Genomic DNA, 25633 nt, shown 5'->3' with positions numbered 1-25633 from the left:
AATAAAAGTGGGAGCACACAGCTATCCAGTGATGTGCTCTTAGAATGGATGCTCCCATCTCCTGTCTGCCTGTTTAAAAAACCCTACAGTCAGAAGGAAGAATGCCTGGAGAGGACCCAGATTGGAAACAGGGAAAACAACTAAGATACAGCAACAATGACTGGGCAGAAAAGGGAGATACCCGTGTGCGGGACACAGATGGGACATTCCAGAAGAGCTGGGTGGACACATCTGGGGAAGGAGCTGGAGGGAGAAAGGCTGGATGCTATCCCCCAGTGTGCATGAGAACCCTCCACCCCCACCTCCACGCTAAGGAAAAACTTACCTGGCTCTCCCAACTGGCAAGGCAAGCGGCCCAACATTTTCACCAGTAGAGAAATCGGAAATAGCAGTTTCTTCTGACTGCAGTTCTTCAACATGGCTTGTTTCTTCCTTTTCTAAAGGCTTTTAAAACAGTTTTATTACTTAGCCAAATATAAGATCACTTAAGATGGCAGCCAGCTCTTCAGTACACTAGGAAATAACTGCAAAGTAACTACTCACTTCTCCACCCTTAGCACAGATAATTGGCTTATGGCAAGCACCACAGCCACAAACTGGGTTTGTGCTAACAGATCGTGCCAACAGAAGCATTTCTATTGTCCTATAAAGAGACACTGACCTTAGTGGACACTGGTAAAGCAAGCATCTGACTCCTGCACCTTGTTGGTGTCTTTTGTGTCTCCATTCCCCAAACTGGAAGATCTTCTTTCTCAACACCCACCACAGGTAAATAGCCCTTCCTGTTTGTCTCTATTCCTCTCAGGGCTATCAGCACTCATTTGTGTTACACGATACCTATGCACTTATTAAACAGTTAACAGAGCCGAGCCGAGCCGAGCCAAGCCAGTAACTATGGGAGGTAGCCTTTCCGGAGCAGTACCATGTAGTAGGCACGATTCTAAGTTCTCCTGTGTAAACAGTGTCACATCCATACCAAAGAGAACCACTCAGAAATGAAGAGAAATGAACTACTGACATACTCAGCAATGTGGCTGAATCTCAAAGGTCTTACACTAAGGGAAGAAGTCAGCCTCAAAGGGTTCCACACTGCGTGATTCCATGCATGGCTTTCTGGAAAACACAAAACTACAGGGAAGGAGCCGAGCTCAGCGGTTGCCAGGGATTAGCACGCGGAGGGGCTATGATTACACAGGTATACCACAAACAAGTTTTCTGATGAGATGGAGCTGGTCTGTAGCCTGAGTGAGGTGCTGATTGTAAAAATTTATGTGTTAAAATTCTTAGAACTGCAAACAAAATAAAAAAGCCAATTTGATTGACTTAATGATAATTTCATTTGTTTCTTTTTCTTAATGAGGCCACCAAAAAATTCCAAATTACAGTGGCTCATATTATATTTCTTTTAGCACAATACTTATTCTTAAAAAATTCACTAATGCGGCCGCCGCCGTGGCTCACTTGGCTAATCCTCCACCTGTGGCACCAGCACCCCGGGTTCTAGTCCCGGTTGGGGCGCTGGGTACTAGTCCCAGTTGCTCCTCTTCCAGCCCAGCTCTCTGCTGTGGCCCCGGAAGGCAGAGGAGGATGGCCCAAGTGCTTGGGTCCCTGCACCCGCATGGGAGACCAGCAGGAAGCTCCTGGCTTCGGATCGGTGCTGCACCAGCTGTAGCGGCCATTTGGGGGGTGAACCAACGGAAGGAAGACCTTTCTCTCTGTCTCTCTGTCTAGAACTAACTCTGCCTGTCAAATAAAAAATTCACTAATGCTCATAAAACAATGAGTATGTTTGAGATTATTTTTAACAAAGCAAATTTGTTAATAAAGAATTAAAAAGGCCGGCGCTGCGGCTCAACAGGCTAGTCCTCCGCCTTGCGGTGCTGGTTCTAGTCCCGGTCGGGGCGCCAGATTCTGTCTCGGTTGCCCCTCTTCCAGGCCAGCTCTCTGCTGTGGCCAGAGAGTGCAGTGGAGGATGGCCCAAGTGCTTGGGCCCTGCACCCCATGGAAGACCAGGAGAAGCACCTGGCTCCTGCCTTCGGATCAGCACAGTGCGCCGGCCGCGGCGACCATTGGAGGGTGAACCAACGGCAAAAGGAAGACCTTCCTCTCTGCCTCTCTTTCACTATCCACTCTGCCTGTCAAAAACAAACAAACAAACAAACAAAAAAAAAAGAATTAAAGAATTGGAGCCAGCACCGTGGTGCAGCAGGTTAAGCTGCTGCCTGCAATGTCAGCATTCCATATGGGCACCAGCTGGAGTCCCGGCTATTCCATTTCTGATCCAGCTCCCTGCAGATGTGCCTGGGAAAGCAGCAGAAGATGGCTCAAGTACTTTAGCCCCTGCCACCTGCATGGGATACCTAGATGAAGTCCTGGTTGCTAGCTTCAGCCTCCCCAGCCCTGGTCTTGTGGCCATTTGGGGAGTGAACCAGCAGATGGAAGCTCTGTCTCTTAACTCTGCCTTTCAAACACATAAATAAATCTCAAAATAATAAATAAATGATCATAAAGCCCAAGCACTACTTACCACTTTTTCCACAATGAATACAACGTCATTTTCATTTAGGATATTTTTCAAAGGGTTTGGTTGGCCTTTGCTGACTAACTGCACTTGAACATCAGCCTGTAAAGAACAGATGTCAAGCAATGTTACACTCATACATAAACATATCTATGTACAAATATTTGAGCACAGAGCACTGTATCCGAGTTGACCAGAAGAAAGAATGTGAATGCGGCATGTTTCAAGTTACTCCTCATGTTTAGAAAATGTAGCTCTCCCATCTGTCCACACCTCCAGACCTACCTGCAATGCACCTGGCCTGGAGAACACCACCCAGATGCCCTTTTCCTCTAACCACATGGCATTTCCTAGCATGGACCATCAAATTAGCACTTTACTAAATACTGCCCTTCTCTGACAGTACTATCAATCTGTAGAACTTTATCAGTTTATAAGAAATATGTATCTTTTCATTCCAATTGCAATACATGTTTTAACGTAGGAAAGTTGGAAAAGACAGCTAAGATTTTAAAAATTCATCTGGGGGGACCGGCGCTGTGGCACAGCAGGTAAAGCTGCCGCCTGCTGTGCTGGCATCCCATATGGGTGCCAGTATGAGACCCAGCTGCTCCACTTCCAATCCAGCTCTCTGCTCCAGCCTGGGAAAGCAGTGGAGGATGGCCCAAGTCCTTGCGCCCCTACACCCATGTGAGAGATCTGGAGGAAGCTCCTGGCTCCTAGCTCCGGCTGCTGTGGCCATCTGGGGAGTAAACCGGCGGATGGAAGACTCTCTCTCTCTGCCTCTTTTCTCTCTGTGTGACTGTGACTTTCAAGTAAAATAAAATCTTTTAAAAAAGAAAATCATCTGGGGGCTGGCACTGGGGAGAAACAGGTTAAAGCCCCGGTCTAGAGCCCCAGAATCTCATATGGGCACTGGTTCCAGTCCCTGCTGCTCCTCTTCCGATCCAGCTCTCTGCTATGGCCTGGGAAATAGTGGAGGATGGCCCAAGTCCTTGGGCCCCTGCACCCACGTGGGAGACCTTGAAGAAGCTCCTGGCTCCTGGCTTCAGATCACTTCAGCTCTGGCCATTTGGGGAGTGAACCAATGGATGGAAGACCTCTCTCTCTGCCTTTCTCTATAACTCTTTCAAATAAAAATTTAAAAAATTTAAAAAACATTTAACAAATAATTTGTAATTCTATAGCCAGGGATAATCACTACCATTATTAGCCTGGTTTGTCTATTTCTGCCAGATCTTTTTCCAGGCAAAGAGATTCAAAATTTATTTGAATGGAAAATGTATATTTTGGGGTCCGCACTGGGCATAGTGGGTAAAGCTGCCACTTGTAGTGCCGGTATCCCATATGGGTGCCAGTTAGAGTCTCAGCTGCTTCTCTTCTGATCTAGCTCTCTACTGTGGTCTGGGAAAGCAGAAGATGGCCCAACTCACTGGGCCGTCATGGGAGACCCGAAGAAGCTCCTAGCTCCTGGCTTCAGAGCAGCCCAGCTCCAGCCGTTGTGGCCATTTGGGGAGCAAACATGGAAGACCTCTCTCTCTCTCTGCCTCTCTGTAACTGTCTTTCAAATAAATAAATAAATCTTAAAAAAAAAAAAAGTAAACCTTGTATTAACCTATACAAAAAGAAAATATAATTTTTAGGTATCACACACTCAAGTTTGCTTAATAAAATAAAATATTCTAGTGGTTTTATACGGTGACACTCTTCCCATGTTATGAAATATTCTCTGACTAGCTAGGACCACAGCTCTGGCATTTCAGAATGAATTTCAAAGTACAACTTGTGGATAGCTTCCAGTTATCTGCTCTGGGAAGCAACTAATAACAGATATCCTGGAATTATCTTAAGGTGGATACCGGAAATCACATCAATGGCCCCGAACTGCCTATCAAATATATCCTATCTACTGTTCACATTTCTATCACCTCTGTATTCTCATTGTTTATACATTTGATCACTAACAAAGGTGAACAGCACCTAATATGCTCACTAAAGACAAATCTTCCGGGTCTCCCACGTGGGAGCAGGGGCCCAGGCATTTGGTTCATCTTCCACTGCTGCCCCAGGCCATGGCAGAGGATTAACCTGCTGCACCACAGTGCCAGCCTCATTTTAGTCTGGATTTTGAAACATTTAGCTACCAAGTTTGGAGGGCTAAGGACACTAGGTTATTCTAATCTACTAGGTTCTTGAGATCTGAGGACTGTTATAGGTTGAATTGTGTCACCTGAAAAGATTTCTTGAAGTCTTAATCCCTAGTTCCTGTGAATGTGACCTTATTTGGCAAGTCTTCGCAAATGTAATCCAGATAAAGATTAATTAGGGTTAGGATAGGCCCTAAATCCAATGACTTCTGTTCTTATATGGATAGACTTACAGAAGCCGGCACTGTGGCACAGCCAGTTAAAGCCCTGGCCTGCTGAGCTGGTATCCCATATGGATGTTGGTTTGGGTCTTGGCTACTCCACTTCTGATGCAGCTCCCCACTAATACACCTGGAAAAGCAGTGGAGGATGGCCCAACTGCTTGGATCCCTGCACCACCCATGTGGGTGATCTAGAAGAAGCTCCATCAGCAGATGGAAGACCTCTCTCTGTCTCTACTTCTCTCTGCCTTTCAAATATTTAAATCTTTTAAAAAGATAGAGAAAGACTTACAGACACAAGAACATACAGACACAGGGATAAAGCTATGTTCCTTAGGAGGCAGGTGGAGTTGTGCAGCTACAAAAGCTAGGCAACACCAAAGATTGCTGGAAATCACACAGAGCTAGGAAGGACAGCAGATGGTAGGAACCCTTCCTAAAGCCTTCAGCAGGTTCATGGTCCTGCCCACACCTTGATTACATTCTAGTCTCCAAAACTGTGGCAGAGGGGCTGGTGCTGTGGTGTAGTGGGTTAAGCCACTGCCTGCAACTCCAGCATCCCGTACGGGTGCTGGTTTGAGTCTTGGCTGCTCCACTTCTGATGCTAATGCACCTGGGAAAGCAGAAGAGGGCTCAAGGACATGGGCCCCTGCCACCCATGTGGGAGACCCAGATGAAGCTTAAGCTCCTAGCTTTGTCCTGGCCCAACCCTGGCCGTTGCGGCCATTTGGGGAGTGAACCAGCAGATTGAAGATCTCTGTCTCCCCTTCTGTCTCTGTAATTCTGCCCCTCAAATAAATAAATAAATCTTTAGAAAAAACACAGTGGGAGACAAACTTCTGCTATTTTAAGCTGCCTCGTTGGTCGTACTCTGAATCAGTGGCCCTGGGAAATAATACATATCAAGCAAAAGGAATGTAACAGGGAACTATGAAAAAATGAACTGGGATATATTTACTTCTTGAGTTTTTTAAGGGATAAGCATACCTGTAATTTCTTGATTACCTACTTGTTTCCTCTGCCTATTCTTCTTAATCCCTAGTTCTGCTGATTTTTAAGGGCTTCTTATATATTTTATATATAGGTAGACACAGGCACACACAGAAATTAACTATTAGTATTCAGGACATCTTCTCCCCACCTATTTCTCTTTTAACACATGATTCATTTTAGATCAGTAATTATTTCATGGATGCAGATTTATGACCCCAACTATGGGGAGTTTACAAATGGAACACTTTACACGTATCAGATGCCTAATTAAAATGTGTTTACAGAACTTTATTTGTAATCTTTATAACACTAGAAGCAGCCACAATGCTCCCACTGGCAAATGGATAACTGACCTGCAGTCCATCCACACAACAGAACACAGTAAAAAGGATGCGCATTACAACACAGATCAATTTCAAACACATCAGACTAATGAAATGAAGCCAGACCTGAGGGCTCTATGATTTTATTTGTATCGCATTCTGGAAAAGGCTAAATAAATAAATAAAAAGAGAAAGTAGATTAGTGGCTGCCAGGGACTAGGGGCAGAAAAAAGCAGACTATAAGTGGATACAAAGAAAATTCTTGTAGATAATAGAAACACTCTGTATCTTGATTATAGGGGTAGTTACATGACCTAATGCATTATTTATTTATTATTTATTTTTTGCCAGGCAGAGTTAGACAGTGAGAGAGAGAGAGAGAGAGTTATAGACAGTGAGAGACAGAGAAAAAGGTCTTCCTTCCATTAGATCACTCCCCTAATGGCCACTACGGCCGATGCTGCGCTGATCCGAAGCCAGGAGCCGGGTACTTCCTCCGGGTCTCCCATGTGGGTGCAGGGACTCAAGCACCTAGGCCCTCCTCCTCTGCCCTCCTGGGCCACAGCAGAGAGCTGGACTGGAAGAGGAGCAACTGGGACAGAATCCGGCGCCCCAACAGGGACTAGTGAGCCATGGCGCCGGCCAACCTAATGCATTTGTTAAAACTCACAGAACTGGGGCCGGCATTGTGGCATAGCAGGTAAAGTTGCCACCTGCATTAGGGTCCTGACTGCTCTACTTCCAAACCGGCTCCCTGCTCATGGCCTGGGAAAAGCAGCAGAAAATGGCCCAAGTATCTGGCCCCTACAACCATGTGGGAGACCCAAATGAAGCCCCTGGCTCCTGGCTTCAGCGTGGCCCACCCCTGGCCAGTATGGCCATCTGGGGAGTTAACCAGATGGGAGATCTATCTTTCTCTGTCTCTCCCTATAACTTTTTTTTTTTTTTTTTTACAGGCAGAGTGGATACAGAGAGAAAGAGAGAGAGAAAGGTCTTTTTTTGCCGTTGGTTCATCCTCCAATGGCCGCTGCGGCCGGCGCACCGCGCTGATCCGAAACCAGGAGCCAGGTGCTTCTCCCAGTCTCCCATGCGGGTGGCAGGGCCCAAGGACTTGGGCCATCCTCCACTGCACTCCCGGACCACAGCAGAGAGCTGGCCTGGAAGAGGGGTAACCGGGACAGAATCCGGCGCCCCGACCGGGACTAGAACCCGGTGTGCCGGCGCCACAAGGCGGAGGATTAGCCTGTTAAGCCAATTCGCCAGCCCCTATAACTCTTTCAAATAAATAGATAAATCTTTTTTTTTTTTTTTTTTTGACAGGCAGAGTGGATAGTGAGAGAGAGACAGAGAGAAAGGTCTTCCTTTTTGCTGTTGGTTCACCCTCCAATGGCCGCCGCGGCTGGCGCATCTCGCTGATCCGAAGCCAGGAGCCAGGTGCTTCTCCTGGTCTCCCATGGGGTGCAGGGCCCAAGTACTTGGGCCATCGTCCACTGCACTCCCGGGCCATAGCAGAGAGCTGGCCTGGAAGAGGGGCAACCAGGACAGAATCCAGCGCCCCGACCGGGACTAGAACCCAGTGTGCCAGCGCCGCAAGGCGGAGGATTAGCCTGTTAAGCCACGGCGCAGACCATAAATAGATAAATCTTAAAAACAACAACAAAACCTGATAGCACTCTATCTTCAGAAGATGAAATTTAGTGTATATAAATGAACTACAAAAAACCTGACTTTTAAAAAACCCACACTTTTAGATTGTGTTAAACACCACAAATATGGGCAGGCATTGTGGAGCAGTAAGTTGTCACCTGCGACTCCTGTATCTCATATCAGAGTGCCTGGTTCCAGTCCCAGATAACGTGCACGTCTTTTTTATTTTTATTTTTTGTAGATTTATTTATTTATTTTATAGGTATGTTACAGACAGTGAGAGGGAAAGACAGAGAAAGGTGTTCCATCCACTGGTTTACTCCCCAAATGGCCACAATGGCTGGAGCTGCACCAGTCCAAAGCCAAAAGCTTCTTCCAGGTCTCCCACGTGGGTGCAGGGGTCCAAGGACTTGGGCCATCTTCCACTGCTTTCCCAGGCCACAGCAGAGAGCTGGATTGCAAGTGGAGCAGCCAGGACTCAAACTGGCACCCATATGGGAGCCGGCGGTGAATTCTTATTCTACTACGCCCCAGCGCCAGCCCCTAACGTGCACTTCTGATCCAGCTGCCTGCTAATGCACCTGGGAGATGATGGCACAAGTGCCTGGGTTCCTGCAGCCACATGAGACCCAGGAGGTCCTGGCTCCTGTAGGCACTTGCGGAGCGAACCAGCAGACGGAAGATCTCTCGAACCCTCCTTCCCTCTCTCTAGCTTTCCCTTTCAAATAAATATTTTCTTTAAAAAAAAAATTGCTCATACCTCATAGAAAAATGGGTCCTTACAGGTTCCTTTCTTTTCTTCATTAAATACCCTGAAATGTAGAACCACATGTGAAAAACAGAACTATTAGGTGGGAAGTTAGAAATGAGCCTGTGTGGGGAGCGGGGCCTAAGGAAAACACAGCCTCTGCAGAAGCTCACCTTGGGAGCAGCCCAGCATGTTACACTGCGAAGTCCTGCCCAGACCCCGACAACTTCACAGGTGGCCTCAGCCTTCCCCCTGGGAGAGCTCCCCAGGAGAACCCTCTGCTCAGCACCAGTGGTCACCCAGCCTGATCACTGGGCAGCACAGCCGTCCCGGCCCACCCCACGGAAGGCACCCTGGGGGGAGCTCCTGGGCCCGGGGCCAAGGTGGGCTCCCCAGTCTGACAGCACTGAGTAGTGACACCGAGGGAGGAGTTTCGCCTGTTCACACTCAGCAAACCTCTGTCCTGGAGGAGGAGGAGGAGGCAAGGAAGGAGAAACAGCAGGAGAACCGACCCCTTTCCCTTATAAGCCCCGGTCTGAATACAGACTGTGGCTCAGCTCTCAGCTCTCTGCTGAGCCGCCCGCCTGGCCTGCCAGGTGCATTCTCTCCATTACACCACGTAGCCTTGCTCTCCCCAGTCCGAGTGACTGGCACTCTGGAATGCTGTCTGGAGAGGTGCCCATCCATTCTGACAGATGCCCCACCCCATTAAACCTTGCTACCTTGCTTACACTGCCCTCTGTCTCACGTGAATTCTTTCAGGCATCCCTGCTAACAGAACCACAACAGCTGTCCTGTTACTTGGAGTTAAACATCACTTAACTCCGTGTAACACCAGTGAGAAAAGCAAAAAGCAAAGTCATTGTGGTAGCCTGAGGCACAGTTGGAGCAAAAAAAAAAAAAAGGTTAGGAACGGAGAGACTTGTGACAGAGATGACCCCGTGCATGGCTTCTCTGAAGAATGAGGCTGTGGCCGACCTCCACAATCTCTTCAAACACACCAGTTCATGCGAACGTGTCATTTCACACGTGACGCTTGGAAAGTCAAAATGAAAGGACCCTGACTGGCCAACGAGGAAGTGCATAACCAGAGGATTTACTTCAAGGTCCCAGGCCTCAGTCCCTATGGCTAACAAGGAACCCTGTATCCTCCATTGTGAAGAGCCGTTTTTAAAAAATTAGGAAATTTGATAGTGTTGAATATTTCTTGTAAAACATGTAAGCACTGGCGAGGACACTTGGGTGACCCACATGCCACATGGGAGCACTGGCTTGAGTCCCAGCTGCTGTGTCCCTCAATCTGGCTTCCTGCTCATGTGCCTGCGAGGCAGCAATGATGGCCCAAATGCTTGGATTCCTTCCACCCATGTGGGAGACCCAAATGGAGTTCCTGGCTCCTCACTTTGACCTGGGGTAGCCCTGGCTGTTGCAGGCATTTGGGGAGTCAACCAGCAGATGGAAGGTATCTCTGTCATTCTTTAAAAAAAAAAAAAAAAAAAGGCACAAAACTCTAAGATATCACTTAAAATTATCATTTAACTCAATTTTAGGACAATTTCTAAAAGAACCACTTATTTACTTGAAAGGCTGAGTTCCAGAGAGAGGGGATGAGATGGCAATCTCCCATCCACTTGTATACCTCATTAAAGAAAGTTTGTAAACAGTGACCTCAAAGCACATAAGCTATAAACACAGCAAACACATATCAGACTGGTCTACCCTCTGAAAGACATGAGCATCTTTAGTCTTTGGAGGAACCCAGTGAAACTGCTTCAGGATACCATTTACATTGGATCTAACACGTGACATGCTGAAACAGGACCGCTGGCCTCGGACTGACCCACTGTTGCCAAATCATGCAAGACTGTGACTTATTTTAAGGTTTATTTATTTGAAAGGCAGTGTTACAGAGACAGGGAGAGACAGAGAGATCTTTCACCCATTGGTTCACTCCCCAGATGGATGCAATGGCTGGGGCTGGGCCAGGCTGAAGCCAGGAGCTTCTTCTGGGTCTCCTACATGGGTGCAGGGGCTCAAGCACTTGGGCCATATTCTACTGCTTCCTCAGGTACACTGGCAGGGAGCTGGATTGGAAGTGGAGCGGCCAGGACAGGAATCGGTCCCCATCTGGGATGCCAGAGTCCAGGTGGCAGCCTAACTCGCCACGCCACAATGATAGCACCAAAGATGGTGTCTTTTTATGGATAACCCAGGGATGTTGTTTCATCAGTCACAAATTAATCATCTCTCAAGATGTACTTTATACACCAGGCACTCTTGTTAGGCGCTGGGGATCTTAAACAAAAGCATGGTCCCTGGCCAACTGGAGTCCCCCAAGTAAGCCAATCTGCATGGTGACCAGTACAGGAAGCTAGCTTACAGGACTTGAACTTGATCCGGAAAGCCAAGAACTCACTGAAGGGTTTTAAACGGTGGCGCTCTTCCTGCCAGCAAGGATGGCAACAGTGCTGGCGTGCTGGAAATAGTGTGGCCTGGAGAACAGCAGGGATGGAGGTGAACAGAGGACTGACGGTAGGGTCAGGGTAGGAGGCTGGGGCTGAGAACTCTTAACTCAGAGACGGAATTCAGGAACCGATGTCAGGTTAGGGGGAAAATCAACTCCATTTTGCAGGCACTGAGGTCTCCTATGAAAACTTCCAGTGGGTTGTGGGGTGGGTTGTGGCTCAGCGGGTTAAGCCGCCACTTGCAATGCCAGCATCCCATATAAGAACCAGTTCAAGTCCTGGCTGCTCCACTTCCCATCCAGCTCCCTGCGGACATGCCTGAAAAAGTGGCAGAAGATGGAACAACCACCAGGGGCCCCTGCCAGTCACGTGGGAGATTCAGACGTTGTTCCAGGCTCCTGGCTGCAGGATTTGCGGGAGTGAACCAGAGGATAGAAGCTCGCGCTCTGTCCCTCTAATTCTGCCTTTCAAATAACAAACCTTTAAAAGACCATTTCCAGCAGGGAGCTGGGTACACAGTCCCTGTGAGCAACGCAAGAGAAGCCACACAGAAACGTCAGTGCTTACAAGCAGAAAGACCAACACTCCCCGAGTGCCGGGAAGCAGGAAGCGTCTAAATAAAGTTCCATCAGTAGGGGACTGGCAGAATGAAATGCCACATAACAGTTAAAAACAACCCAACAGTTCTATGGGCGCTCACCCTGAAAGAAACCCAAGGCACTGGCCGTTTCTCAAAGAGCCAGGGCTCTTTCTACAATGCTTAAAAACTTTAGAAGAACAGCAATAAACAATTCAAAATAGCGGCATTCATGGGGCTGGCAAAGCCACTGCCTGCAATGCCAACAATGCTTGAGCCCCTGCTGCTCCACTTGGACACAGCTCCCTGCTAATGCTCCTAGGAAAGCAGTGGAAGGTGGCCCAGGTGCTCTGACCCCGGCACCCACGCGGGAGGCCCGGATGCTGCTCCTTGTTTTGGCCTGGCCATCTGGGAAGTGAACCAGCGGACAGAACCTCTCTCTCCGAGTCTTCCTCCCTAACTCTTCCTTTTAAGTAAATAAATTAAATAGATGAATCTCAAAGATTTACTTATTTGAAAGGTAGAGTTACACAGAGGGAGAGATCTCCCCAGATGGCCGCAACGGCCAGGGCCGGGCCAGGCCCATCTTCCAGCTCTCCCACAGGAGTGCCAGGGGCCCAAGCACTTGGGCCATCGTCCGCTGCTCTCCCAGGCGCCTTAGCAGGGAGCTGGGTCTAAGCGGAGCAGCTCAGGCTGCAGGCCACAGCCTCGCCTGCTGCGCCATGGCGCCGGCCCCTTAAAAAAATAATTTTCGTATTTATAAAGTAACTGGTAGTTATTTAGGCCCCGGTGGGTCGGACGTTTAGACAGGCGAAGCACTGCGCGCGCCCCGCCCTGGAGCAGACGGGCGAGGGGCCCCGACACGGAGCGTTCCGTCTCCGGGGCGCCGCTGCTGCTCCGTCACAGGTGCAAGCAGGGGTCGGGGGCTTCCGTGGAAGGCTCGGCAACCCCACCTGACTTGATAACGCACCGGCTCCTGTCCCCCAAAAGCCCCCAACCCCCTCCCCGGGCCCGCCCCGCCCGCCTCCCGCGCCCCGGGACGCCGGAGAAGCGAGCGCCCCAGGGCGGCAGGCGGCTCTGCGCGGGCAGCCGGGTCCCCTGGGGCGGGAGAGCCGTCCCCAGGCCCCGGCCGACGCGGGGGACCACCACTCACTGCAGCAGGCCGGCGTAGAAGTCCGCCGCCGCCCGGTTGACTCGCGCCCACATCCCGCCCCGGGCCGACTCGAACTGCGCGCCCGCCGCCGACGTCAGGGGTCACAGCCCCGCCCCGCCGGGACTACTTTTACGCTCCACGAGTTCCGTTTTCCGCAAAGTTAAATTTTTGTTTCGCAGCACCAAGATGCACGTCTTTTCTTTCCCAGAGCTCTTCCAGTCCTGTTCTGGAAAAAATAAATAAATAAATAAAGTAAAAATAAGTGTAGGGGTTACGGGGAAAAAAAAAAAAGCCACCGCGTCTCGCGAGACTTGGCCACGCCCCTTGAGGATTACTCCGCGCAAAAGAGTCCCGCATTCTGAACACTATTATTAATTTTGAAAGGCAATATCTACGTAAGCTGAGCCACATGAATAAACAATACGATATTTCTGATTTCTCTAGTGCGGTATAGGGAGATTTTGTTCCTCCGCGTGGGTTCTTAGGCGGGCAAGGTGGGGGACGAGTTGAAGGGTACATAGAGCGCGGGAGTGATAGGTCCTTCCTTTTCCTGTGGGAGCCGCCGGGAGGAGAGGAGCGTGGCTCTCACCTCTCCCCGCCATGGTGAGTGGAAGTCGTCCGGGCCCGGCTGTCCTCGCGTGTGGGGGGCTAGTCGGGGAGGACTAGGGGTTCGGGCCATAAGGTTGGCGAGGGAGGGAGAGCAAAGGCAATGAGGGCCGAGCGCGTCTGTTTCCTGCCGCCGAGCCGGGTTGTGTGGAGACGCGGCAGCCATCTTAAGGGCAACGTGGGCGGCCCGGCTCAGGCGCGCCGGTCGTTCTCGGGCGCCTGATGTTGGGAAACGGGTTCTGCGGGGATCGGGAGGTCCCTGGGCCTGAGACGCAAAGGGGCCGAGGAGGGTCGGTGTGCGGCCTCTCTTTTTCACGCGACGTGAGAGGTGCTTAGCTTCGGGGCTTTGTTACACGGAGGAGGACATGTGTTTTTCACTTCCCTGCCCGGCCTAGGAACCATTCCTCTAAAAGCCGTGGGGTCTGTGTGTGTGTGTGTGTGTGCGGCTGGGGTAACGCAGTGGAGCAGTGACAGCGCTGTCCTTAGGGCGATTGCGTGAACGAGGTCGGAAGTGTTCGGGGAGCCCTGACGCCGAATCTAACTTGGGGACAATTTCGGAGCGGCTTCCCGGGGAGGTGTGCTTGCCGTGATGTCGTAATTTGCGTCTTACTCTGTTCTCAGCGACAGTTGCCTGCTGTCAGCGCGCTGGTTCAGAAGGTTGACGAAAATGCTAACTGAGCAAGACAACTTTCCTAAAAGACTGAAATGTGCGGACAGTGACTCTAGAGTGGCCATGTGGGGATTGCGGAGGAGTGGGCAGCGTGGCCAGAGGGGGTGGGGGTCCCAGCAGGGGCTGGGAGAGGCATCCAAGGGAAGCCGGCTGTGTGGGCCCAGCCTGCAGCCTGGGTGTCGCGGCCAGAAAGTAACAAAGGCCAGCGCTGAGGGAAGTTTATTCTTGAAAGGTGCACTTCACCGGAGATGATTAGGAACGGAAGTTCGGATGAGTCAAGGGTGAAAGTCGTGGGGGCAGGGCCCAAGGTCCTCGGCGGGGTTGTGGTGTGCAGGTTGGGTTGAAGCTGGTGGAACTGATGCTCCTTGCAGCGGGGTCTTTGCCCCTATAGCTGGGTGCTTGGCAGCGCCAGGGCCCAGGGTTGGCCTCTGAATGTCTGTTCTTCCCCCAGGCGTGTGCTCGTCCGCTCATATCGGTGTACTCCGAGAAGGGGAGTCGTCCGGCAAAAATGTCACTTTGCCGCCGTGTTCAAGGCTCCCATCCGGCCGGACATCGTGAACTTCGTGCACACCAACCTGCGCAAGAACAACAGGCAGCCTATGCCGTCAGTGAGCTGGCAGGTACGGTCTGTGCGCCTCTCCCTCAGCCCCGGCCGCTGTGCAGCAGTGATGAGATTCCAGCTCATTGGTCCGTGTTTCTGAACCACGTGATGTTCTTGGATGCTCTGATGCTGCCTGGCATAGTTTCCGTAGATGGGTGTGATTAAGTAGCTAAAACATCTATTTCTTTTAGGTCACCAGACCAGTGCTGAGTCGTGGGGTACTGGCAGAGCTGTGGCGCGAATTCCCAGAGTGCGAGGTGGTGGGACGCACCGATCTGGCCAGGGTGCCTTTGGGAATGTATCCTTTGTTTGCCTTCCTGCACCTGTCCCTCTTGGGGAAGGCAGCTGACTGGACCTGGTTCGCTTATACAGCACAGAAATACCTGTTAGACGCCGCTCTTTGATGTAGTAAAGGTCTTCTCAGGGCCTTGTGCGGCGCCAGTGTGCTTGCCATGATGTCGTAATTTGCGTCTTACTCTGTTCTCAGCGACAGTTGCCTGCTGTCAGCGTGCTGGTTCAGAAGGTTGACGAAAATGCTAACTGAGCAAGACAACCTTTTTCTAAAATGACTAAAATTTGAAAAAAGTGATTCTTCACTGAGAAACTAGATGTGCCGAGGAGGCCGCATGTTTGCACCAACCAAAACCTGGCGCCGTTGGCACCGGAGGGTGAACACGACCCAGAAGCGGTACGCCATCTGCTCTGCCCTGGCTGCGTCAGCCTTGCCAGCGCTGGTCATGTCTAAAGGTCTGTGGCGTGTTTTGGTCTAACTGCCTGTGTGAATTGTTCTTTACTGTGTCAGTCCAGCAGGTCTGTGTCGGTAGTATACTCTGGACTTAAGTCACGCTCCCCTCGCAGCTGACAAAATGATGAGATTCCACTTCATTGGTCCGTGTTTCTGAAACACATGATAATTGTGGGAATTCTGATGCAGCAGATTGTATCCCGTTTTCCTTTGGGTCATCCATGTGTGATTTTCAGGGGGCGCAGGGTAGCCAGATAATACAGAATTGGCTTTGGCAGGTCATCGTATTGAGGAAGTGCCGGAACTTCCTCTGGTGGTCGAAGATAAGGTTGAAGGCTACAAGAAGACCAAGGAGGCAGTTCTGCTGCTGAAGAAACTCAAGGCCTGGAATGACATCAAGAAGGTAGCTTTTAAAAGCACATGTCAGTTTCCATAGCAGCTATCAAAAGGTAGTTGTGGAAGGCAGCACAGTCACCACCCCGTATGTGTAGAGGATTGGTTCTGTTACATCTGAGCATGCTCAGGTCACCTACGTATGTATGCATGTAACCTATGCGTACTCTCCCATAAACTTTTTTTTAAAGATTGATTTATTCGAAAGGCAGAGGAGGAGAGGTCTTCCATCTGTTGGTTCACACCCCAGAAGGCCACTACGGCCGGAGTTGTGCTGATCTGAAGCCAGGAGCTCCCACGTGGGTGCAGGGGCTCAAGGATTTGGGCCATTTTCCAGTGCTTTTCCTAGGCCATAGCAGAGAGCTGGATCTGAAGTGGAGCAGCTGGGACTCAAACTGGCACCCATATGGGGGTGCCGGCACTGCAGGCGGTGGCTTTACCTGCTACCTGCCACAGCACCAGCCCCTCCCATAAACAGTAAATTGATTATGTTAGGCTTTCAAACACATGCTGGAAAGTGTATATTATGGGGAAACCATGGATTTAAAAACTCTGCGAGAGAATAAATTTAATTCTCTCCGAATTTCTTAGTTTCCTCATGCCTCAATACCTGCTGTAAGGACAAGGGGCTGAAAGTGTATGCACAGTGCGGCACATCTCCCCCCAGCCCCAAATATCCCGTTTGAAAGTCACAGGAGAGCTTGCTCTAACAAAGCCTTGGTGTTTGGGAGAGCAAGGACGTGGAGCCGGCTGTATGTAACCTTAAGCTTCTTGTGCCCACACGTGATAATCTGCAGTACCCGATTTTCATTGGGGAGATCCTGTCTCAGTACCGTCCCACTCTGTAGGTGTACGCCTCTCAGCGGATGAGGGCTGGCAAGGGCAAAATGCGAAACCGCCGGAGGATCCAGCGCAGGGGGCCCTGTGTCATCTACAGCAAGGACAATGGCATCGTCAAGGCCTTCCGGAACATCCCTGGTAACGCCGCTGCTGGCTCGTGTCCCTGCGTGGTGGTGCGCTCGCTCGGCTTGGGTGATGAGACTCCACCGTGGTCCGTGTTTCTGAAGTCCATGATTTGTGGAACTTCTGACTTAGCTGAGCGAGCTGCACTGGTGATAGTTGATAACGAGATAGTTGCCAGGTGCCTTCCTGTGCCGCAGGCTCGCTCATTCTCCCTTCCCTCTCACAGGGATCACTCTGCTCAACGTGACCAAGCTGAACATCCTGAAGCTCGCTCCCGGCGGGCACGTGGGGCGCTTCTGCATCTGGACGGAGAGCGCCTTCCGGAAGCTGGACGACTTGTACGGCACTTGGCGTAAAGCTGCGTCCCTCAAGAGCAACTACAAGTGAGTGCTGTTCTCCATGCTGAAGGTGGCTGCTTAAGTTGGCTGTTGACAGTTCCGAATCTGCCTGTATCCAAGTGGTGGGTTGGGCGGGATCTACTCTGCCTTACTGTGGCCGGTGTTTACAAGAAATGTGGGAATTCTGCTTGCTGTCTTCTGTGCATAAGTGAGTTTTTATTCTTGAGATACATGTGGGGCTTTAGCTGATGACACGTTACCCCTTCAGCCTTCCCATGCACAAGATGCTCAATACAGACCTCAGCAGAATCTTGAAGAGCCCAGAGATCCAGAGAGCGCTCCGAGCACCACGGTAGAGTGAACTTGCCCTTGCCCCTTGCCCAGCCATCCTATTGCTGGCTATTCCGAGGTGTGCGTGATGTGACTGAAATGCTGCCATGTTTTCCAGCAAGAAGATCCACCGCCGGGTCCTGAAGAAGAACCCGCTGAAGAACCTGAGGATCATGTTGAAGCTGAACCCGTACGCGAAGACCATGCGGCGCAACACCATCCTGCGGCAGGCCCGGAACGTGAGTGAGCGCGCGCGCCCCGGCTCCGGCAGGGTCACGCGGCCCCTTGCAGCTTCCATTCTTACTGTGCCTCCTCCCTCACAGCACAAGCTCCGTGTGGAGAGGGCGGCCGCGGCACTGGCAGCCAAGTCCGACCCGAAGGAGGCCCCAGCCAAGAAGAAGCCTGTGGTGGGGAAGAAGGTGAAGAAGCCAAGGGCCGTGGGCGTCAAGCAGAAGAAGAAGCCCGTGGTGGGGAGAAAGGCCACTGCCGCCAAGAAGCCGGCCGCCGACAGGAAGGCCGGCCCGGAAGACAAGAAGCCTGCTGCCTAACGTGGCAGCTCGTTTATCCTTGGCCACTTATTTTGGAAAAGCCCTATGAGAGATGGTGCGAAACACTGGGTTGTATGACTCTTAGTACAGAGTACAGAAGCCCACTACCAAGGCTACTTTATCTGAATAAAGGCCCTGTCAGAGACGGTGCAAAACACTTACTGGTTGTGTGACTCTTTAAATTCCACCCTCCTTACCGCTATCTCTGTTTTACACAGAATCCACACAAGGGAAGCCACTCAGTCCGGTACGCCTGTTCTATAAGACACCGGCAATACATGGGTTCAAAGTTAGGCCTCCCAGGGAACAGGACAACACTCAAAAGTTGGGTGGCGCAGAGCTCCACTGCCTTATTCTACAAATGGCTACACTGGCCAAGGTGGAGCCAGGTTGCAGCCTGGAACTCCATCCAGCTCTCCCACATGGTGGCAGGGTCCTGGGGGCTGGCTCAGGAGTGGGGTGCACTTGTGAGGATCCCACAGGAGGGCACAGTGGTGCCCGTGCAGCTGCGGGCTGTGGGCACCCTGAGACCAGTGCACGACCTGTGACGTGCAGGTGCGGGGATGCTCCGCCCCCTCCCAGCCGCACATTTCACAGCAGAATTCAACTGCGTTCAGGGCTCCTTGTGGCACCGCCTCCCCTCTGTGGTGCGACTGCGACCCCCACGTCCCTCCAAGCGGAGGCAGTCTCCCCTGCCCGTGGTGGGCTCTGCTCTGTGGTCCCCAGGTAGCCGACTGGGGCATGGGGTTCATGCATCACGGCTCTGTAAGGGCGGCTGCAGGCTTTGGGTTGAAGCTTCGTTCTCTCTGGCTACAGAGAGCGCCGCTCCCCGAACGGATTGTCACGGTCGATCGGGAAGTTTTTTTTTTTTTTTTGACAGAGTGGATAGAGAAAGGTCTTCCTTTTTGCCGTTGGCTCACCCTCCAACGGCCGCTGCGGCCGGCGCATCGCGCTGATCAGGAGCCAGGTGCTTCTCCTGGTCTCCCATGGGGTGCAGGACCCAAGAACTTGGGCCATCCTCCACTGCACTCCCTGGCCACAGCAGAGAGCTGGCCTGGAAGAGGGGCAACCGGGACAGAATCCGGCGCCCCGACCGGGACTAGAACCCGGTGTGCCGGAGCCACGGCGTCGGCCAATCGGGAAGTTTTGCGGAAGCGGCCCGTATAGAGGCGAGGCCAGAGCGAGCCGCCGGAAGGAAGTGCCACACCGCCCTCTCTAACATGGCCGCCAGCCCCGCCCCTGCCGCACTTCCGGGAGTCGCCGGCGTGGCGTCATCAGCGAGCGACCGGCCGGCGGAGCCGGGCGACGGGGCGCGGGGCCATGCTGAGCCGGCTTCAGGAGCTGCGCAAGGAGGAGGAGACACTGCTGAGGCTGAAGGCGGCCCTGCACGACCAGCTGAACCGTCTCAAGGTGACCGGGCCCGCGCGGCGGCGCTCGCCGGCTGCCGCCCGTCCTCCTCTCCGGTTCCCGACGCCGTGGCCCACCCCGCCCCTTCCCAGCACTAGCGAGTATTGCTGGTGCTACGGGAAGCACCCTGGTTTCTGAATGGGGTGCCCTCCAGGCGCTGCTAGGTCCGGGTGAGAGGAGGGAACCTGGCTCAGCCTGAACACCTGTATTGCGCAGGGCCAGGGGCCGGATTCTTTGTGGGTCTCCTTCTTCCCCTCCGTCACGGCGCCAGCCTCCCCTGCACGCCCAGGAGCTCAGGCAGCTCAGTAGCCCAGTGGAATAGTAAGGAAAGTGTCCTCGCCTCTTCTCTTGCAGGTTGAAGAATTGGCCCTCCAATCAATGATTAATTCTGGAAGGGGGCATGATGAGATGGTGTCTTCCCAGCCTGTAGCTCAGCAGCCCGCGGATGTCAGCTCCGTGAGTGCCGGCCTCGGCAGGGGCAGGGGGGCAAGGGGCGGAGTCGCAGGCTGCCTGCGTGGGACGCTGCCCCGGCCTCCGGCGGAAGCTGGCGGGGGTCAGTCGGACTGACCCCCGACGACGTTGCAGCCGCTGGTTACACTTTAACAAGGCTGCTTCCACCCTGCTGCACGGATAACCCTAGGGTGCGGGACCTGGGGAGGCCCGGGTCAGACTTCTGCTGCTTTGTGAATAAGGAACCCTGGGGTGGGAAGAGTGTGACTTCAGCTGCAGGCACGGAGCCCCAGTCCTCCTCACGCCCCTCTTGCCAGAGCCTGTCGCGTAACGAAGTCGCCTCCTCCTCTGACCGCCCTGGCCGCGCCGCTGGCCCAGGTGTGGTGTGTGCAGCCTGCAGAGCCCCGTCTCAGTGGGCACAGCTCCTGCGCTGGAGCCCTCTCTGGTAGCGGTGGCGGTGGGGACAGAATTTGGACAAACAGGAGAGAAGCCAGGCTTCTTGGTCATAAAAATGGGGGCCGGACAGCCAACCGTGTGGCTGGACAGCAGTTTTCAGAATCTGCTGTGCTGCGGCCGGTGTCTTTCCCGCTAATGTGTGCTGTCTCTGGCTATCACAGATGCTGGTGCATGTGGACAATGAAGCATCTATCAACCAAACTGCACTGGAGTTGAGCACAAGGAGCCACGTGATGGAGGAAGAGGAGGAGGAGGAGGAGGAGGAGGAGGAGGAGGAGGACTCCTAAAGAGGGAAAGGAGTCAGGGTTACACAAACGTCCAAGTCTCACTCTCTCTTTGAAGAAATCATCATCTTACCAAAGGCCATGCTTGCTTAGAAAGGAAGCCAGGGGGCCGGCGCTGTGGCGTAGCGGGTAAAGCCCCACCCCTGCAGTGCCAGCATCCCCTATGGGCACTGTTTCAAGTCCCAGCTGCTCCACTTCCGATCCAGCTTTCTGCTATGGCCTGGGAAAGCAGTGGAAGGTGGCCCAAGTCCTTGGCCCCTGCACCTATGTGGGAGACCTGGAGGAAGCTCCCTGGCTCCTGGCTTTAGATCGGTGCAGCTCCGGCCATTGCCACAGCGCCAGCCCCTTCAGAATCTTACTAATGAGAGTGCGTGACACCGGGAATTGCGGATGCGGCCATGCTGTGGCAGTGTGGTGGTGCCGGTCAGCAGGTCGGGCTCGTTCACTGAGTCGTTTCCTCTGGGGTGCTACCGAGACATCCTGGGGTTTACAAAACAGGCAGAGTTTAATTCAAATCACCCTTTCCAGTCCACAGTGTGTCTTTGAGGGAAACCAGTGCAAGTTTTTGCCATTGTACCCTGGTGGCCATTAGGCTGTCGGGTATGAAAGCTGACGAGGGGAGGACAGAGGCCGCGAGTGACACCGCCCGTCAGACGGCTCTGTGGGGCAGCTGCCCCATCCAGCTGAGGCATGCCCGGTTTCACGTGCCTGGAAGTCTACAGAGAAGCCGCAGATCCCCTCCGGAGGGCACCCAGCAGGCTGCTCCCAAGCCTGTCTCTGGCCCTTGGGAGAAGTGCCATGGAAGAAACCATGCAGCCATGTTGGAGCACCTGGGTTCGAGGCCCACTCCTTCCCCCTTCCAGCCTCCTGCTAATGTACACCCTGGGAAGCAACAGGTGATGGCTCAAGCGATCGAGTCCCTGCCACCCATGTGGCCGACCCAGATTGAGCTCCTGGCTCCCAGCTTTGTCCTGGCCCAGTTCCAGTTATTGTGGGCATTTGAGGAGTGAACCAGTTGGTGGGAGGTCTCTGTCTGCCTTCCCGATAAATAAAAGGAGTAAATTAAAAGAAACCACTATGCTTGGGTGATTGGATTTTTCAAATAGAGAGGACGGCTTCAGAGTAAGAGATGCACTCCTGCATCCGGGAGCATCTCCACTGAACAGTTAAATGTGGAGTCGCTTCGTCCTGTAAACCTGACTTCTGGCGAAGCACCAGCGAGCATGGCAGCCGTGTGTGACTGCTCCAGAGAACAGACACCTCTGCCAGTGTGGATTCGTTATTCTGAGCTCCCATAGGAAATAGCCAGAAGTTTAAATGAGTGTGGTCCTTGGAACACACAATGTGAAGACAATTTTGGAGCATGAGTGAATATATATATATATATTTTTTTACATATTTATATAAATTAAGAATGTGTGTGTGTATATCTATCTATCTATATATATGTGTGTGTAAAATTTGAGAGAGGACCTGTCTGCTGGTTCACTTTCAGACTCTGATGGACGGGTTGGGCCAGGGCTGAACTAGGGAACTCAGTCCAGGTTCTGTGCACGGGTGGCAGGAACCCAGGTACCTGCGTCACCTCTGCCTCCCCAGGGTCTGTGTTAGCAGGAAGTTGCAGCGGGGCTCGAACCCAAGTACGCTCAGGTGCAGGCGCCTCAGTGGTGACGTGACTGCACAGCTAACTGCCTGCCTCATTTTGTTTTCTCGTTTTTAGGATTTTATTTATTTGAAAGGTGGAGTTATATATATTATGGCCACAATGGTTGGAGCTAGGCTGATCTGAAGCCAGGAGCTTCTTCCAGGTCTCCCATGCGGGTGGCAGGGCCCAGGGACCTGGGCCATCTTCTGCTGCTTCCCCAGACCACAACAGAGAGCAGCCGGGACCTGAACTAGCACCCGTATGGGATGCTGGTACCACAGGTGGAGGCTTAGTCCATTACACCAGGGCACCGGCCCCCAACCATGTGTTTTTTTGAGTTGCAAATCCCACCTCGACCAGCTGGCCACTTGCTTAGTTCTCAGCTGTCACGTTCCCATTCCCTCAGCTCTGGTCATTGCGCAGGTTGTCATGAGGCTCACGTGTTGCCATTTGGAACCCAGCCATGACTGCTGGCTCAGTTTGGAAGCCTGAGGAAGCAGTGGGCGAGGTTAGGCAGTTCAGTTTTCAAACACCCTCAGGAGACACCAGGGGGCGCTGTTCCTTCCCCTGGGACCGCGGTCTGCTCACTGTGGGTGATGTGAGGACTCAGAGTGGGGCTTCCAGCAACCCAGGGGTCTCCAAGTTGCAAAGGAGTAGGTCAGACTGTTGGCCTAGCCGAGCTATGGGTCTCACAGGCAGAAGCGGACCAGGGAGCCTTGGCAGTGGTGGGTGAGCCCTGCGCAGTGCCTGTGTCCCCAGCTCCCGGTACAACTGCCTGTTCTAGATGTCTTATCCAAGTTCAGTTTTAGTCTAGACAGCTAGGCCTTTTACTTTCCTGCTTTGCTTTTCTGAAACCTGCCCTTGGGAAGCAGAACACGAGCCCGGCTGAAGGCTTCCCACGCACTGCAGTTCCCGGTCGCCCTGTGACTTCCCTGCTCCCCCTCCCCAGGCACTGACTGACGTGTGCCAGCAGCAAGGCCCACCCAAGCCCCCAGCCCGGCTCTTGGTCATGGAAAGTGCTGAGTGAGTGAACAAAGTGTTGTGATCTTTCTGGGGTTTCTTCCAGCCCCTGCCTCCCGCTTGTCCCTTGTATGAAGAGAAGCGGCTCCGCCGGGCGCGGGGGACTCATTCCAGGAGCCCTGGGAGCCCGAGGCACTGGGCTGCATCCTGTGATTTCTTGTGTGCTAGAGACCCTGGGAAGCCCACCACAAACAAGTAGTTTCCAGCGATTTTAACTTGATACTGTATTTATTAGAATAAGAGATTAATTCGTTAAACATCTGGAATAAAATGGTTAAAAGGATTTTCATACAATTTGTAGGCACTGTACACATCATTGTTTACAACAGCATTGGTACTTAGATTTGAAGAGAGAATCTGACACATTTTAATGCCTTCATCCATTTGTGACATTCAAAATAACCACCAATTTCGAAACACTACTCCAAACTTAGAGACATTTACCACTAGATACCCCACACAGTCTATTTAAAATAAATACAGAAACACAACCAGCAGTCTCCACGTCGTCCCGGTGGACAGGCTGGGGAGCCCAGCTAGCCTGGCAGTGAGGGGCTCTGGCTGGATTTGGATGGGAACTGCTGAATTGGACACGGAAAGCAAGAGGACCAGTAGGAAGGTGACAAGATGTCCCCTCTGGCGCTCATTCCACGGCAGCAAAGCATGCTTCTCATGCACTCCCCGCGCAGGGCCGCCAGGTGCCCGCTCACAGGGAGAAGGCGTGGCCAGTGTGAGCCCCGCCCAGGACAGAGGCGGGGCCGCACGCACACTCGCCAGAGGTTTCACTGTGTTTCAGCCTGGCACGAGGTGGATCACCAGCACACAGACAGCCCCAAGCACAAAGCCAGTCCACTCGGGAGTAACGACAGTATTAAGGATAGAGACAGTGAGAGAATGACACCAAGAGGTTTTGGCACATGCTGTGTTCCTCATCCTTTGTCACAGGTGAAATGGGCGCCTGAACAGGGACGAGCACAGGAAGGAGACCGCTGGGCGGGGGTCGGCTCCACGCCGCGCCCCGTGCTCACACGCCGGCCGCGTGCGTCGGCGTGCTGGGCTGGTTAAGGCCGATGGTGGAGCACAGCCAACCGGCAAAATCCACCTCCTCGGCATCAGACCTCTTGATAAAAGCATGAACCTGCACGCAAGGCGACAGGGAGAAGAAACGGTCACAGAGCCAAGAGGGAGACCCGAGAGGCTGCGGGCTGGAGCGCGTGCAGGCTGCACCTCACAGACCCCCGGAGCCACCCTCGAGCAGCAGTGGGGTCAGGGCGGCGGCGGCGGCGGCGGCAGCTCTGAGGCCTGGGCCACTGCTCAGAGCATGAAAGGCCACGGGGGCCCACAGGAGCGCCTTCCCGTTCCCCGCCACCAAGCAGAGGCAGGTCGGGGCAGAGGCCCTGGTGCTGGGGGGCAGGGGAGAGGCCCTCTCTGGTCTCACTGGGGCGGCGGAGCATTGGCTTTTCCTTCACCCCGTGAAGGGCAGAGACGGCTGGGGCCTGGCAGCCCACAGGGGTCAGGGCACAGCGGGGAGTGGGCTCAGGAGGCCCCAGGTAGGTGGCTGGGGGGGGGGGAGGGGGGCGCAGAACACAAACCAACAGGCACTGGACTGGATCTGAGGATCTGAAATAAATGCACTCACCATGAGCTGCTTCAAGTCTGCTCTCTCGGCGGGGTTTTTTATTAAGCTTCAAAAAAGACAAGACAGGGTGAGAGCCACTGCCTGGCACTGGTTCCGGCCCACCTCCCCACACGCTGCAGGCTGAGGTCCCGGGCCTCTGCCTCTTCCCTTTCTTAGCACAAGGGCCTGCCCTCGGAAGGGCACTCCTTCCTAATCACACTGAGGTCCAAAAGCAACATGCCAGTCCCCGGAGAGCCAGTGCCCAGGGCAGAGCTGCAGCCAAACACATCCTGTAGGTCCCCACACTGCCAGAAGGGGTGTGTGTGTACGCACATCCCCAACAGAGGCCAAGCTGGGGCTCCCAGGGGAGGTGGGGAGCCAACTTACCATTTATTCACAAAATCTTGAAACTCCAGGCTGAAGACTGCGCTGGGGAGTTTCGGAGGAGGCTGCAGAGAAAGGTGAAGCCGTGAGACGCGCTGGGCTCCCGCTCCAGCCATCTCCCCGTCCCGCCCGCCCCTGCACAGCGCTGCCCTTGCCCAGCCAGGGGGAGCTGCTGGCCACCGTGCTGGAACTGCAGTATAGCACTCAGCACAGTCAGGACTGGGACCAGGTCAAGTGTCCAGCACTCACTTGCCTGGTGACTTGAAGCAAATCACTCTTCCTCCCTGAGCCTCGATTTTCCTCCCGCGAGATGAGGCGCTGCCTTTGGAGCTCTGACTACAACTGAAAACCCTGGAGTGGGGCACGGGGCGGGAACCAGC

At 53.0% G+C, this 25633-nt stretch overlaps 4 protein-coding genes and 5 non-coding genes across 12 annotated transcripts in view; 7 read left to right on the top strand and 2 right to left on the bottom strand.

The window, feature by feature from the left end:
• The window catches only part of ZWILCH (zwilch kinetochore protein), a 35727-nt gene extending 22729 nt beyond the window's left edge, over nucleotides 1–12998 (bottom strand). The window contains exons 1-4 of one of the 3 annotated variants that reach the window (XM_062206183.1): nucleotides 12796–12998; nucleotides 8613–8664; nucleotides 2528–2623; nucleotides 326–444 (exon numbers count right to left, since the gene is read on the bottom strand). In XM_062206183.1, the coding sequence (XP_062062167.1) occupies nucleotides 326–444; nucleotides 2528–2623; nucleotides 8613–8664; nucleotides 12796–12848 (320 nt within the window). In that variant the 5' untranslated portion in view covers nucleotides 12849–12998. The remainder of the gene's footprint in view (nucleotides 1–325; nucleotides 445–2527; nucleotides 2624–8612; nucleotides 8665–12795) is intronic. The other 2 variants (XM_062206184.1, XM_062206185.1) reach the window with 2 other exon arrangements.
• A 206-nt stretch (nucleotides 12999–13204) lies between these two features.
• Nucleotides 13205–18150, top strand: RPL4 (ribosomal protein L4). Its single transcript, XM_062206663.1, is given in 14 exon segments — nucleotides 13205–13238; nucleotides 13355–13398; nucleotides 14523–14556; nucleotides 14559–14591; nucleotides 14594–14665; nucleotides 14668–14691; nucleotides 14864–14970; nucleotides 15281–15419; nucleotides 15696–15820; nucleotides 16659–16788; nucleotides 17000–17156; nucleotides 17380–17463; nucleotides 17560–17680; nucleotides 17765–18150. Coding segments are annotated over 14 exon segments (1329 nt in total). The 3' UTR covers nucleotides 17990–18150.
• Nucleotides 13984–14082, top strand: LOC133770811 (small nucleolar RNA SNORD16). Its single transcript, XR_009867496.1, has one exon. It is a non-coding gene; the product is annotated as a small nucleolar RNA SNORD16 (small nucleolar RNA).
• Nucleotides 14733–14803, top strand: LOC133770673 (small nucleolar RNA SNORD18). The gene has a single exon (XR_009867376.1). It is a non-coding gene; the product is annotated as a small nucleolar RNA SNORD18 (small nucleolar RNA).
• On the top strand, nucleotides 15121–15219 carry LOC133770810 (small nucleolar RNA SNORD16). Its single transcript, XR_009867495.1, has one exon. It is a non-coding gene; the product is annotated as a small nucleolar RNA SNORD16 (small nucleolar RNA).
• LOC133770672 (small nucleolar RNA SNORD18) lies at nucleotides 15534–15605 on the top strand. Its single transcript, XR_009867375.1, has one exon. It is a non-coding gene; the product is annotated as a small nucleolar RNA SNORD18 (small nucleolar RNA).
• On the top strand, nucleotides 16838–16904 carry LOC133770674 (small nucleolar RNA SNORD18). Its single transcript, XR_009867377.1, has one exon. It is a non-coding gene; the product is annotated as a small nucleolar RNA SNORD18 (small nucleolar RNA).
• Nucleotides 18151–19280: 1130 nt separating the features above from the next.
• Nucleotides 19281–21101, top strand: SNAPC5 (small nuclear RNA activating complex polypeptide 5). The gene is made up of 3 exons (XM_062206182.1): nucleotides 19281–19399; nucleotides 19751–19852; nucleotides 20464–21101. Exons 1-3 carry the CDS (start codon nucleotides 19310–19312, stop codon nucleotides 20587–20589), a joined length of 318 nt encoding a protein of 105 aa, XP_062062166.1. The 5' UTR covers nucleotides 19281–19309; the 3' UTR covers nucleotides 20590–21101.
• A 3003-nt stretch (nucleotides 21102–24104) lies between these two features.
• Nucleotides 24105–25633, bottom strand: part of MAP2K1 (mitogen-activated protein kinase kinase 1) — a 70057-nt gene continuing 68528 nt past the window's right edge. For both annotated transcript variants that reach the window (XM_062206180.1, XM_062206181.1), the window contains exons 9-11: nucleotides 25257–25318; nucleotides 24891–24936; nucleotides 24105–24389 (exon numbers count right to left, since the gene is read on the bottom strand). In XM_062206180.1, coding sequence (XP_062062164.1) covers nucleotides 24276–24389; nucleotides 24891–24936; nucleotides 25257–25318 — 222 coding nt within the window. In that variant the 3' untranslated portion in view covers nucleotides 24105–24275. The remainder of the gene's footprint in view (nucleotides 24390–24890; nucleotides 24937–25256; nucleotides 25319–25633) is intronic.

Source organism: Lepus europaeus, chromosome 11 (genome assembly GCF_033115175.1).
Source record: "Lepus europaeus isolate LE1 chromosome 11, mLepTim1.pri, whole genome shotgun sequence".
Lineage (NCBI taxonomy): Eukaryota > Metazoa > Chordata > Mammalia > Lagomorpha > Leporidae > Lepus > Lepus europaeus.
This window is presented reverse-complemented; position numbering and strand designations above follow the sequence as displayed.

Excerpts from the sequence above, each read along its gene's own strand:
- SNAPC5 (XM_062206182.1), top strand. The coding sequence starts at position 19,310 with ATGCTGAGCCGGCTTCAGGAGCTGCGCAAGGAGGAGGAGACACTGCTG. Across the intron at positions 19,400-19,750 it reads ACCAGCTGAACCGTCTCAAG|GTTGAAGAATTGGCCCTCCA; the intron begins GTGACCGGGCCC and ends CTTCTCTTGCAG. Across the intron at positions 19,853-20,463 it reads AGCCCGCGGATGTCAGCTCC|ATGCTGGTGCATGTGGACAA; the intron begins GTGAGTGCCGGC and ends TGGCTATCACAG.